This window comes from Pan troglodytes, chromosome X (assembly GCF_028858775.2).
Source record: "Pan troglodytes isolate AG18354 chromosome X, NHGRI_mPanTro3-v2.0_pri, whole genome shotgun sequence".
Classification (NCBI taxonomy): Eukaryota; Metazoa; Chordata; class Mammalia; order Primates; family Hominidae; genus Pan; species Pan troglodytes.
This window is the reverse complement of record NC_072421.2, coordinates 130,485,389-130,499,976: the sequence shown is the minus strand read 5'-3', so window position 1 is coordinate 130,499,976 and position 14,588 is coordinate 130,485,389. Positions and strand designations below refer to the sequence as shown.

The 14,588-nt window shown below is 39.7% G+C and overlaps 1 protein-coding gene across 2 annotated transcripts in view; it reads left to right on the top strand.

Moving 5' to 3' along the window:
* Positions 1-13,969, top strand: part of USP26 (ubiquitin specific peptidase 26) — a 69,880-nt gene extending 55,911 nt beyond the window's left edge. For both annotated transcript variants that reach the window (XM_054676613.2, XM_016942967.2), the window contains one exon: positions 8,746-13,969. In XM_054676613.2, coding sequence (XP_054532588.1) covers positions 8,822-11,569 — 2,748 coding nt within the window. In that variant the 5' untranslated portion in view covers positions 8,746-8,821 and the 3' untranslated portion in view covers positions 11,570-13,969. The remainder of the gene's footprint in view (positions 1-8,745) is intronic.
* The last annotated feature ends 619 nt before the right edge of the window (positions 13,970-14,588 follow it).

Below are 14,588 nucleotides of genomic sequence, written 5' to 3'. Positions count from 1 at the left end.
AAGGACAAGAGAGCACAGTACAGCAGGATCAGGGCTGGAAGTTCTGCTGAGCAAAGAACGTTGTAATGGGATGTCAGATATGAGTGAAGTTGAGGGTTACTCTGGACAGAAAGTCCAAACTAAGTAAGATTACACAAACAGTGTGAGGGAAAAGGACCTGTGTGTCTGGGGGCTTCAGTAGCCCAGGAAATCTTTTAGCACTGGTAGCTCAGTTATCATTGGCCTACAGTAGGCTTCTAAAACTTCCTACAATCTCACCTTTCTTTTCACCTAATGAAATTTTAAAGCAAGTGAATCCCTGTACAGCACAGTGCTTAAGGTGTTCCCAATCCAGTACCTTCTCAAAATTCTCATCCTTTTTCGGGTCCCCCCTTCAATTTGACTACTTTCTGATAGCTTAAACCACCTCCACCAGTTCCTTCTCTGAATGCTTAAGCACTTATTGTCTGAATCAGTTTATTGACACCAAACTAACTCTGCCCAGAAATACTTCGTACCTTTCCTGGATTCCTGTCAGCACTCCAGATATTTGAGGGAATTAAACAAAGGCCGTTTTTTTTTCCTTTCCTAACTCAAGTCTAGACTGTGTGTTTTTTTAGGCTTCATGTTGCTTTACTGTCAAAATTGGTTCCAGGTCTTCCCTCTTACTTTTTGAGTATAGTGTCTAGCCATTCACATGCTTAGAGAATAAGGATTCCTAGCAGTGACAGGCACCGATACTGTACACATAAATACAATTAATACTGTGTCCTCAATAGGTGGAAGCACTCCTTGCTTGCCAAGAAAGTGGCAATTTGGTTTTCTGTTGTTGTTGACAAACTTAAATAAATATTGAGCTCCTTGGAGGAGGGGCCAAGATGGCTGAATAGAAACAGTGCCAGTCTGCAGCTCCCAGCGAGACCAATGCAGAAGGCAGGTGATTTCTGCATTTCCAACTGAGGTGCCCAGTTCATCTCACAGGGACTGGTTAGGCAGTGGGTGCAACCCACAGAGAGTGAGCAGAAGCAGGGTGGGGCATTACTTCACCCAGGAAATACAAGGAGCTAGGGAACCTCCCTCCCTCAGCCAAGGGAAGGCGGGAGGGACTGTGCTATCTGGCCTGGGTACTATGCTTTTCCCATGGTTTTTGGAATCTGCAGATCAAGAGATTCCCTCATGTATCTACACCACCAGGGCCCTGGGTCTCAAGCACAAACTGGGTGGCTGTTTGGGCAGACACTGAGCTAGCTGCAGGAGTTTTTATTTCATACCCCAGCAGTGCCTAGAACCCCAGCGAGACAGAACTATTCACTCCCTTGGAAAGGGGGCTGAAGTCAGGGAGCCAAGTGGTCTCACTCAGTGGGTCCCGGTCCCATGGAGCCCAGCAAGCTAAGAACCACTGGCTTGAAATTCTCACTGCCAGCACAGCAGTCTGAAGTCAACCTGGGGTGATCGGGCTTGATGTGGGGAGGAGCATCCACAGTTACTGAGGCTTTAGTAGGCGGTTTCACCCTGACAATGCTAAGGGGGCTGGAAGATTTGGACTGGGCAGAATTCACCACAGTGCGGCAAAATGGCTATGGCCAGACTGCCTCTCTAGATTCCTCCTCACTGGGCAGGGCACCTTTGGAGGAAAGGAAGCAGCCCCAGTCGGAGTCTTATAGATAAAACTCTCATCTCCCTAGGACAGAGCACGTAGGAGGAAGGGTGGCTGTGGGCACAGCTTCAGCAAACTTAATCCTTCCTGCCTGCCGGCTCTGAAGAGAGCAGTGGATCCTGACAAAGGGGATTCTCCCAGCACAGCACACCAGCTCTGCTAAGGGACAGACTGCCTCCTTAAGTGGGTCCCTGTCTCCCATGACTCCTGACTGGGAGAGACTTCCCAACAGGGGTTGACAGACACCTCATACAGGAGAATTCCAGCTGGCATCAGGCTGGTGCACCTCCGGGATGAAGCTTCCAGAGGAAGGAGCAGGCAGCAATCTTTGCTGTTCTGCAACCTCCACTGGTGATACCCAGGTGAACAGGGCCTGGAGTGAACCTCAAGCAAGCTGCAGCAGACCTGAAGAAGAGGGGCCTGACTGTTAGAGGAAAAACTAACAAACAGAAAGCAACAACATCAACATCAATAAAAAAGACCCCCACACAAAAATGCCATCCAAAGGTCATCAGCCTCAAAGATCAAACGTAGATAAATCAATGAAGATGAGGAAAAACCAGCACAAAAACCCTGAAAATTCCAAAAACCAGAATGCCTCATCTCCTCCAAATGATTGCAACTCCTCTCCAGCAAAGGCACAAAACTAAATGGAGAATGAGACTGACAAATTGGCAGAAGTAGTCTTCAGAAGGTGGGTAATAACAAACCCCTCTGAGCTCAAGGAGCATGTTTTAAACCAATGCAAGGAAGCAAAGAACCTTGATAAAAAGTTACAAGAACTGCTAACTAGAATAACTAGTTTTGAGAAGAACATAAATTACCCAATGGAGCTGAAAAACACAGCAGAAGAACTTCGTGAAGCATAAACAAGTATCAATAGCTGAATCAATCAAGCGGAAGAAAGGTTATCACAGAATGAAGATCACCTTACTGAAATAAGGCATGAAGACAAGTTTAGAGAAAAAAGAATGAAAAGGAACAAACAAAGCTTCCAAGAAATATGGGACTATGTGAAAAGACCAAACCTATTATTTGATTGGGGTACCTGAAAGTGACAGGGAGAATGGAACCAAGTCGGAAAACACACTTCAGGATATGATTGTGGACAACTTCCCCAACCTAGCAAGACAGGCCAACATTCAAATTCAGGAAATACAGAGAATACCACTAAGATACTCCTCAAGAAGAGCAACCCGAAGACACATAATCGTCAGATTCTCCAAGGTTGAAATGAAGGAAAAAGTGTTAAGAGCAGCCAGAGAGAAAGGTCAGGTCATCTACAAAGGGAACCCCATCAGACTAACAGCAAATCTCTCTACAGAAACCCTACAAGCCAGAAAAGAGTAGGGGCCAATATTCAACATTCTTAAACAAAAGAACTTTCAACCCAGAATTTCATATCCAGCCAAACTAAGGTTCACCAGTGAAGGAGAAATAAAATCCTTTCCAGATAAGCAAATGCTGAGGGATTTTGTCACCACCAGGCATGCATTACAAGAGCTCCTGAAGGAAGCACTAAATATGGAAGGAAAAACCGGTACCAGCCACTGCAAAAACACACCAAAATATAAAGACTAATGATACTGTGAAGAAACTGCATCAACTAATGTGCAAAATAACCAGCTAGCATCATGATAATAGGATCAAATTCAAACATAACAATATTAACCTTAAATGTAAATGGGCTAAATGCTCCAATTAAAAGACACAGACTGGCAAATTGTATAAAGAGTCAAGATCGTTCAGTGTGCTGTATTCAAGAGACACATCTCACATGCAAAGACACACATAGGCTCGAAATAAAGAGGTGGAGGAATATTTACCAAGCAAATGGAAAGCAAAAAAGAGCAAGGGTTGCAATCTTAGTCTCTGATAAAACAGACTTTAAACCAACAAAGATCAAAAAAGGCAAAGAAGGGCATTACATAATGGTAAAGGGATCAATGCAACAAGAAGAACTAACTATCCTAAATGTATATGCACCCAATACAGGAGCACCCAGATTCATAAAAAAAGTTCTTAGAGACCTACAAAGACACATATACTCCCACACAATAATAGTGGGAGATTTTAACACACCACTGTCGATATTAGACGGATCAGTGAAACAGAAAATTAACAAGGATATTTAGGACTTGAACTCAGCTCTGGACCAAGCAGACCTAATAGATATCTACAGAACTGTCCACCCCAAATCAACAGAATATACATTCCTCTCAGCACCACAAAGCACATATTCTCCTTTCAGCACCACAAAGCACATATTCTAAATTTGACCACATAATTGGAAGTAAAACACTCCTCAGCAAGTGCAAAATAATGGAAATCAAACAAACAGCCTCTCAGACCACAGTGCAATCAAATTAGAACTCAGGATTAAGAAACTCACTCAAAACCACACAACTGCATGGAAACAGAACAACCTGCTTCTGAATGACTACTGAGTAAATAACACATTTAAGACAGAAATAACGAAGTCCTTTGAAACCAAGGAGAACAAAGAGACAATGTAACAGAATCTCTGGGACACAGCTAAAGCAGTGTTTAGAGGGAAATTTATAGCGCGAAATGCCCACATCAGAAAGCAGGAAAGATCTAAAATTGACACCCTAACATCACAATTAAAAGAACTAGAGAAGGAAGAGCAAACAAATTCAAAAGCTAGCAGAAGACAAGAAATAACTAAGATTAGAGAAGAACTGAAAGAGATAGAGACACGAAAAACCGTTAAAAAAATCAATGAGTCCAGGAGCTGGTTTTTTGAAAAGATTAACAAAAATAGGTAGACCAATAGTCAGACTAATAAAGAAGAAAAGAGAGAATAATCAAGTAGATGCAATAAAAATGATAAAGGGGCTGTCACCACTGACCCCACAGAAATACAAACTACCATCAGAGAATACTATAAACACCTCTACACAGATAAACTAGAAAATCTAGAAGAAATGGATACATTCCTGGACACATACACCCTCCCAAGACTAAACCAGGAAGAAGTCAAATCCCTGAATAGACCAAAAACAAGTTCTGAAATTGAGGCAGTAATTAAAAGCCTACCAACCAAAAACAGCCCAGGACCACATGGATTCACAGCCAAATTCTACCAGAGGTACAAAGAGGAGCTGGTATCATTCCTTCTGAAACTATTCCAAACAATAGAAAAAGAGGGACTACTCCCTAACTCATTTTATGAGGCCAGCATCATCCTGATTCCAAAACCTGGCAGAGACAACAAAAAAGAAAATTTCAGGACAGTATCACTGATGAACATCAATGTAAAAATCCTCAACAAAATACTGGCAAACTGAATCCAGCAGCTCATCAAAAAGCTTATCTACCACAATCAAGCCGGCTTCATCCCTGGGATGCAAGACTGGTTAAACATATGCAAATCAATAAACTTAATCCATCACATAAACAGAACCAATGACAAAAACCACATGATTATCTTAATGGATGCGGAAAAGGCCTTCAATAAAATTCAACACCCCTTCATGCTAAAATCTCTCAATAAACTAGGTATTGATGCAACATATCTCAAAATAATAAGAGCTATTTATTGACAAACCCAAAGCCAATATCATACTGAATGGGCAAAAGCTGGAAGCATTCCCTTTGAAAACCAGCAGAAGACAAGGATGCCCTCTCTCACCACTCCTATTCAACATAGTATTGGAAGTTCTGGCCAGAGCAATCAGGCAAGAGAAAGAAATAAAGGGTATTCAAATAGGAAGAGAAGAATTCAAATTGTCTCCGTTTGCAGACATGATTGTATATTTAGAAAACCCCATTTTCTCAGCCCCAAATCTCCTTAAGCTAATAAACAACTTCAGCAAATTCTTAGGATACAAAATGAATGTGCTAAAATCACAAGCATTCCTATACACCAATAATAGACAAGCAGAGAGCCAAATCATGAGTAAACTCCCATTCACAATTGCTACAAAGAAAATACCTAGGAATACAACTTACAAGGACATGAAGGACCTCTTCAAGGAGAACTACAAACCACTGTTCAAGGAAATCAGAGAGGACACAAACAAATGGAAAAAAAATTCCATGTTGATGGATAGGAAGAATCAGTATGAACATGACCATACTGCCCAAAGTAATTTATAGATTCAATGCTATTCCCATCAAGCTACCATTTAGTTTTTCACATAACTAGAAAAAACTTCCTTAAACTTCATATGGAACCAAAAAAGAGCCCATATAGCTAAGACAATCCTGAGCAAAAAGAACAATGCTGGAGGCATCATGCTACCTGAGTTCAAACTATACTACAAGGCTACAGTAACCAAAACAGCATGGTACTGGTACCAAAACAGATACATAGACCAGTGGAACAAAACAGAGTCTTCAGAAATAACACCACACATCTACAACCATCTGATCTTCACCAAACCTGACAAAAACAAACAATGGGGAAAGGATTCCCTATTTAACAAATGGTGTTAGGAAAACTGGCTAGCCATATGCAGAAAACAGAAACTGGAGCCTCTTCTTACCTCTTAAACAAAAATTAACTCAAGATGGATTAAAGACTTAAATGTAAAACCTAAAACTATAAAAACCCTAGAAGAAAACCTAGGCAATACCATTCAGGACATAGGTATGGGCGAAGACTTCATGACTAAAACACCAAAAGCAATTGCAACAAAAGCCAAAATTGACAAATGGGATCTAAATAAACTAAAGTGCTTCTGCTCAGCAAAAGAATTTATCCTCAGAGTGAACAGGCAACCTACAGAATGGGAGAAATTTTTTGCAATCTATCCATCTGACAAAAGTCTAATATCCAGAATCTACAAAGAACTTAAACAAATTTACAAGAAAAAAACAACCCCATCAAAAAGTGCGTGAAGGATATAAACAGACACTCCTCAAAAGAAGACATTTATGTGGCCAACAAACGTATGAATAAAAGCTTGTCATCACTGGTCATTAGAGAAATGCAAATCAAAACCACAGTGAGATACAATCTTATGCCAGTTAGAATGGTGATCATTAAAAAGTCTGGAAACAACAGATGCTGTCAAGGATGCAGAGAAATAGGAACGCTTTTACACTGTTATTGGGAGTGTGAACTAGTTCAACCATTGTGGAAGACAGTGTGGCAATTCCTCAAGGATCTAGAACCAGAAATACCATTTGACCCGGCAATCCCATTACTGGGTATAGACCCAAAGAATTATAAATCATTCTACTATAAAGACACATGCACATGTGTGTTTATTGCAGCACTATTTACAATAGCAAAGACTTGGAACCAACCCAAATGCCCATCAATGACAGACTGGATAAAGAAAATGTGGCACATATTAGGCTGTATGGAATAGTCACATAGTGCTCTTCAATGGAGTCTTGGAGAAACAATACATTTTAGTTTAAAATACTCTCAAAGCAAGCAATCAAGGCAGAATGAAGAACAGGATTTAAACTTGAGATGTCTTAGGGATGTAGGCAGTGGTTAGACCACTCAACTTGTACATCAGCAAGATGGTTCTTAACCTTTACTTTCCATGCTCAGTGGGCTCAAATAAGCCTCCTTTCATCTGGAATGAAATGTAGTCAGGATGGACTGTGAGAAAGGAATGTCTCTTAACTGTATTTTTGAGGGCAGAGAGAAGAAATGTCAAGAGGGTCTTAGATTATTTCATCTACCAATAGAAAGAAGATAATAATTTTTGATAAATACAGATGAGCTGGGTGCAAAATTTAAAAATAGGCTGCAAGTGGTTCTATGGTTGCAGGTTCTCTCAAGTTGTTGAAATAAAAAGGAACAATCAAGACTGCCTTTTCTGTGGAGAGAAAATTGTTTAAATCCTTACTTAGCATCTATAGTAGGACAATGAAATAGAAATAATCCAGAGAACTTAAATTTGTGCTGTGCTTGAATGTTTTTATGGCCCCATTTCTACCATGAAAAATATAACCATTCTCTTACTTGGATGCATATGCACTTTCGTATATGGATGGATGCCATCTCTACTTCGCTGAACATAGGTTGATAGATGAAATACTTTATAAAACAAAAATCTCATTAATTTATGTTTCACCAATTTTAAGATTTTGATAATTTGGACAGGGACTGAGCAGAAGTTTCCTTCAGTATTATTCATAAAGATGGGGTTTGCTTAAGCAAGTTAATAGCATAGAGAAGATTCAGGAAGAATATTTAACTACTGAGGAGGAAACAGCTTCCAACTAATTCTTGGATGTATACTTTCTGATGCAAACATTTGTAGTGCTGTCTGCTAACTTATTCAGTAATTCACATTGGCTCCAGAGTTGTTCAGAGATTCTGATTTTCAGTGATTAAGTACATCTAATTCTTCCTCACTGGTTTTGAATACAGGGAGCTAGCTCCGGTTAAGTGGGCCTTATAGCCAGAGTTGCCTGCAGGAGCCTCACTAGCCTATATATCTAATGGGTAAGAAGTTGTTATTCTTAAACTTTTGTTGAATGAGCAAGTACAATGTAATGATGTTCCCCAGTGCCAAGTGAAATATAGGAACATAGCTAGATTTGGAGGGAGGTAGACTGGTTTACTCTGAGTGGCCCATATATGAGATCCTCTAGAAATCAAGGAACAATTCATCTGTTACTGAGTTGAGGGCCACATAGTGCCTTCACTTTCTCATTCACTTATTGTAGTTGCCCCATGGGGTCATTCTGTGACAGGAAGATTAGCATATTGTATGCATGCACTTGAGACTCTATTGAGTATACTTTCAGTTATGTACTGAAAGTCTTCCAAGTGTTTCATGATTTCAATTGAAGTTGGGAAATTAATCAGAATGGAGTCCAGTATTTTGGTGGAAACTACATGTAGTGTATGAGTGTAGAGTTTGAGTTTTGTTGAAGCAAAGCATTTCTGTAATAGTTTAAAGAATGTTTCCTGATTTTTCCCATAGTGTGCTTGTCTTGGGAATCAAGACTCTGCCTTCATGCAGCCATGGAAGGCTCTCAAAAGGCATTGGTCTCGTTACTGAAGAGCTGGATATCTAGAACCTGAACTAGACTCTAGTATAAAACCAATACTAGAAATAGGATCATTCTGTGTAGAGAACTAATGAACTATTTCTTTGGTGTTGTCTTCACAGCTGAACTTGCAAAACAGATTGGAACTTCAAGATTATCAATAATCGGAGATACGTATATTTTATTTGTAAAGAAAACATGGCTTCCCTATTCCTACGTGGTTTTGTCCAAATAGGGAACTGCAAGACTGGGATATCTAAGTCAAAAGAAGCATTCATTGAAGCAGTGGAAAGAAAGAAGGAAGATAGACTGGTGCTGTATTTCAAAAGTGGAAAATATATCACTTTTCGGCTAAGTGATAATATTCAAAATGTAGTCCTTAAATCCTATAGAGGAAACCAAAATCACCTGCATTTAACTTTACAAAATAATAATGTCTTGTTTATTGAAGGATTATCCTCCACAGATGCTGAACAATTGAAGATATTCTTGGACAGAGTTCATCAAAACGAGGTTCAGCCACCTGTGAGACCTGGTAAGGGTGGGAGTGTCTTTTCTAGCACAACAACACAGAAGGAAATCAACAAAACTTCATTCCACAAAGTTGATGAGAAATCAAGTAGCAAATCTTTTGAGATAGCAAAAGGAAGTGGGACAGGTGTCCTTCAGAGGATACCTTTGCTTATATCAAAATCATCAACACTTACTTGCGGAGAGTTATCAGAAAATCAGCACAAGAAGAGGAAAAGAATGCTCTCATCTAGCTCAGAGATGAATGAGGAATTCTTGAAAGAAAATAATTCTGTAGAATACAAGAAATCCAAGGCAGATTGTTCGAGGTGTGTAAGCTATAATCGAGAGAAACAATTGAAGTCAAAAGAGTTAGAAGAGAATAAGAAATTGGAATGTGAATCTTCATGCATCATGAACGCCACTGGAAATCCTTACCTAGATGACATTGGACTTCTCCAAGCTCTCACTGAGAAAATGGTTTTGGCATTTCTGTTACAACAAGGGTATAGTGATGGTTACACAAAGTGGGATAAATTAAAACTATTTTTTGAATTATTTCCAGAGAAAATATGCCACGGCCTCCCCAATTTGGGAAACACCTGTTATATGAATGCAGTGTTACAGTCTCTACTTTCAATCCCATCGTTTGCTGATGATTTACTTAATCAGAGTTTCCCATGGGGTAAAATTCCCCTTAATGCTCTTACCATGTGCTTGGCACGGCTACTTTTTTTAAAAGATATCTATAATATAGAAATCAAGGAGATGTTACTCTTGAATCTTAAAAAGGCCATTTCAGCAGCTGCAGAGATATTCCATGGCAATGCACAGAACGATGCTCATGAGTTTTTAGCTCACTGTTTAGATCAACTGAAAGATAACATGGAAAAACTCAACACAATTTGGAAGCCTAAAAGTGAATTTGGGGAAGATAATTTTCCTAAACAGGTTTTTGCTGATGATCCTGACACCAGTGGGTTTTCTTGCCCTGTCATTACTAATTTTGAGTTAGAGTTGTTGCACTCCATTGCTTGTAAAGCTTGTGGTCAGGTTATTCTCAAGACAGAACTGAATAATTACCTCTCCATCAACCTTCCCCAAAGAATAAAAGCACATCCTTCATCTATTCAGTCTACTTTTGATCTGTTTTTTGGAGCAGAAGAACTTGAGTATAAATGTGCAAAATGTGAGCACAAGACTTCTGTTGGAGTGCACTCATTCAGTAGGCTACCTAGAATCCTTATTGTTCACCTCAAACGCTATAGCTTGAATGAGTTTTTTGCATTAAAGAAGAATGACCAGGAAGTCATCATTTCCAAATATTTAAAGGTGTCTTCTCATTGCAATGAAGGCACCAGACCACCTCTTCCCTTGAGTGAGGATGGAGAAATTACAGATTTCCAATTATTAAAAGTTATTCGAAAGATGACTTCTGGAAACATCAGTGTATCATGGCCTGCAACAAAGGAATCCAAAGATATCCTGGCTCCACACATTGGATCAGATAAGGAGTCTGAACAAAAAAAAGGCCAGACAGTCTTTAAAGGGGCAAGCAGAAGACAGCAGCAAAAGTACCTTGGAAAAAATTCTAAACCAAATGAGCTAGAATCTGTATACTCAGGAGATCGAGCATTCATTGAAAAAGAACCGTTAGCTCACTTATTGACGTATCTGGAAGATACCTCACTTTGTCAGTTCCACAAAGCTGGAGGTAAACCTGCCAGCAGCCCAGGCACACCTCTCTCAAAAGTTCACTTTCAAACAGTGCCCGAAAATCCAAAACAAAAGAAATATGTGAAAACCAGTAAGTTTGTAGCTTTTGATAGGATTATCAATCCTACTAAAGATTTGTATGAAGATAAAAATATCAGAATTCCAGAAAGATTCCAAAAAGTGTCTGAACAGACTCAGCAGTGTGACGGTATGAGAATCTGTGAACAAGCCCCTCAGCAGGCACTGCCTCAAAGCTTTCCAAAGCCAGGCACCCAGGGGCACACAAAGAACCTCCTAAGACCTACAAAATTAAATCTACAGAAGTCTAACAGGAATTCCCTACTTGCACTGGGTTCCAATAAGAATCCAAGAAACAAAGACATTTTAGATAAGATAAAATCTAAAGCCAAGGAAACAAAAAGAAATGATGATAAGGGAGATCATACCTACCGGCTCATTAGTGTTGTCAGCCATCTTGGGAAGACTCTAAAGTCAGGCCATTATATCTGTGATGCCTATGACTTTGAGAAACAGATCTGGTTCACTTACGATGATATGCAGGTGTTAGGTATCCAGGAGGCCCAGATGCAGGAGGATAGGCGTTGCACTGGGTACATCTTCTTTTACATGCATAATGAGATCTTTGAAGAGATGTTGAAAAGAGAAGAGAATGCCCAGCTTAATAGCAAGGAGGTAGAGGAGACCCTTCAGAAGGAATAAGAGGAACGTACTCCTCCTTGTACAGATCTGCTTGACTGTCTCACTCGATACCACTTCCTCCATGGAAGGAAAACTGTGAACTTTATCCAGAGATGAAAATGCAATTAGTCTAGGACCAAAGGTCAAACAGAAACACTTAATGGGGAGATCTGCATTCTAATCCTGACACAGACACCTCAATCCCATAGCTCTGGCTGATGAGCATCCTTCTCTCCTACAAGACTGAAATTGTGTTTTTCATGTTCTTCTTCATTTTAATATAGTCAGGGTCTTGCTCTGTCATCCTGGCTAGAGTGCAGTCCTTCAATAATAACTCACTGCAGCCTCAAACTCCTGGCATCAAGCAATTCTCTCTCAGCCTCCTGAAAAGAGAAGGACTTCTCTTCTTGCTTGAGATGGGACTATAGATGTGTGCCACCAGGCCTAGCTATTTTTTTTTTTTTTTTTTGCTTTTTGTAGAGACAGGGTCTCACTATGCTGCCCAGGTTGGACTTGAACTCCTGGCCTCAAGCAATCTTCCTGCCTCTTTCCATGTTCTAATGCAGTGGTTTAAAAAGTATGCTCCTTAAACTAGCAGCACCAGGAGCATGGGGGTAGTCATTTGAAATGCAAAATCTTGGGTTCCACTGTAGACCTACTAATTCAGAAACTTGGGGTAAGGGATAGCAATCTGATGGAGACCGTGATGCTTGATACAGTTTGAGAACCACTACTGTACTACATACACTACCTTGGTTGTATATTTAAATTGCTTATTTTGTAAAAGGTTTTGATTACATTTTTGTGTTTTTCATATTAATGTATGCCTTGCCTTTGTGAACTTATTAAAAGCCAAACTCACAAAAATCACTTCTGATCATACTCTGCAATTTGGTGGAAAAAAATAGTTGCTGGGATCCTGGCAATAAAAAATGAGGCTGAAAACTTTTGAATCCTCTTGGGCATATATAGATGAGGCTAAACGCCAAGTCAAATCTCCAGATTGATTTGCTTTTAAGAAATTGGCCCACATTTCCTGTGTGTCTGCTAGCAAGCTCTTGGCCCTTGGTGGTCTGAGCCCACCTTGCCATGTTAGTCTTCTTAGAGGGGCACTTTCATTGCCTCAGAGGAACTTTGTTTACCTGGACTTCATCTGCGAAACCTTGAACAATCCTCTGCATTCAACATTACATGACTAATTCCAGATTTTTTTTTTTTTTACATCTCTGTACCTTATAGTGTGGTGGTCTTGTTTCTTCAATGAGTAAGCAATATATGCTTTAAAGTGGACTTGTAGAATTTGAAAGTATTACTTGTTACTTATTTGACACAACATCAGAAACTCCATATGAAGATGTTCTGCTTCTGGGGAAAGATGCATGGATCCTAGGGTGGTCATATTTCATTAAAATCCAGGGGATTTAATAATTTTGCCATCAAGCATGTGCCACCACTATTATCATAACCTTTTCCTGCCTTTGAGGCAGTGAATCTGTTGTACTTTGTGCCTTTGCTGTGAACAAATGACTTGTACTAAGAGGTTTTCTCACATAACATAGGATTGAATTTTCAGTCACACCTTTACCAATAGGAATATGCCCCCTTGTATATGGGGTATGGCTTCAGTATAGTTGTATTAATCCAAGAGCTTGTTGATGCTCTTAAGCCTAGGGTCCTTTAAAATAGGTGAGTTGGATTTTAGTGGTGTGGGGAAGTTATTAGTAGGTAATACCCTGTAAGAGGAAAACCAGATTCCAAAGCTTGGAGATTGTATTCAGAACACAGTTTATCTAGAAGGAGGTCTTATGAGACCTGACGATTGCTAAGGTATATAGGAGGGAATATCATAGATTGAATTGATCACTCTTAGGGAAGAAGGTGTTACAGACACAATGAGTGATTGTTCAACTTCTATAGTACTTCAGCAGCTGAAGGATAAGGCTGGAGTTGCATTTAGAGGAGAGTGACAGTTTGGTTTCTAAATTTCAGTTTTTTGGCCTCTAGAGTAGTTTATGTTGAGCCCAGTTACATAGATATCAGAACAGGATTTTGGTAAGAATGAAGGAAAGTTGTTTTGTTTTGAAAGGAGTGTGAAGATGCTAATAACTTGATATTTTAGTACAGAGTTTACATCCTGGACATGCTGCTCTTCAGCATGTAGCACTTCCAAATGCAGGGCAAAAGGAAATGTGAAGAAGATGGTAGGGGTATCCATGACAGGGAGGATCGTGGCTGCAATCCATTGTTGCCCTGTGAGAAGAAATTCTGAATGCACTATGAATGCTTGTATAGTATCTACATGGTATGTTTTCAAATAAAAGATTAAAAGTTGTTAAGTGACTCAGTGACTATTATGTATATAAATTTGTTCTCTTAATTTATGGGTCAAGTTTTCAAGTAATCCATGGAAATAAAAGTTTGACTTTCAGTGTGTTCATTTCCTATTGCTTCTGTAACATATTACTACAAATTTAATAGCTTATAACAACATAGTTTTTTAAATCTTACAGTCCTGGAGATTAAGAGTCTAAGATGATTATCACTTGGCTAAAATGAAGGTGTCAGCAGGGCTGCAATCTTAGATGCTCTGAAGACACAATCTGTTTCTTTGCCTTTTCCAGCTTTCTGGAAGCTGCCTGCATTCCTGGACTCATGGCTTCATTCCTCCATCTTCAAAGTCAGCAATTTTGGATTGAGTTCTCACGCTGCCATCTCTGGTTCTCCCTTTTCTGTCTTCCTTTTCCACTTTTAAGAACCATTGTAATTAGATTGAGCTCACTGAGATAATCCAGGATAATATCCCTATTTTAAATCAGCAGTATTTTAAAGATTCTATTTATTGAGACAGGGTCTTGCTCTGTTGCCCAGGCTGGAGTGCAGTAGTGCGATCATAGCTCAGTGTAACCTCGAATTCCTGGGCTCAAATGATCCTCCCACCTCAGCCTCCTGAATAGCTAGGACTATAGGTGCTCACCATCACACCTGTTTAATGTGTGTGTGTGTGTGTGTGTGTGTGTGTGTGTGTGTGTGTGTAGAGACC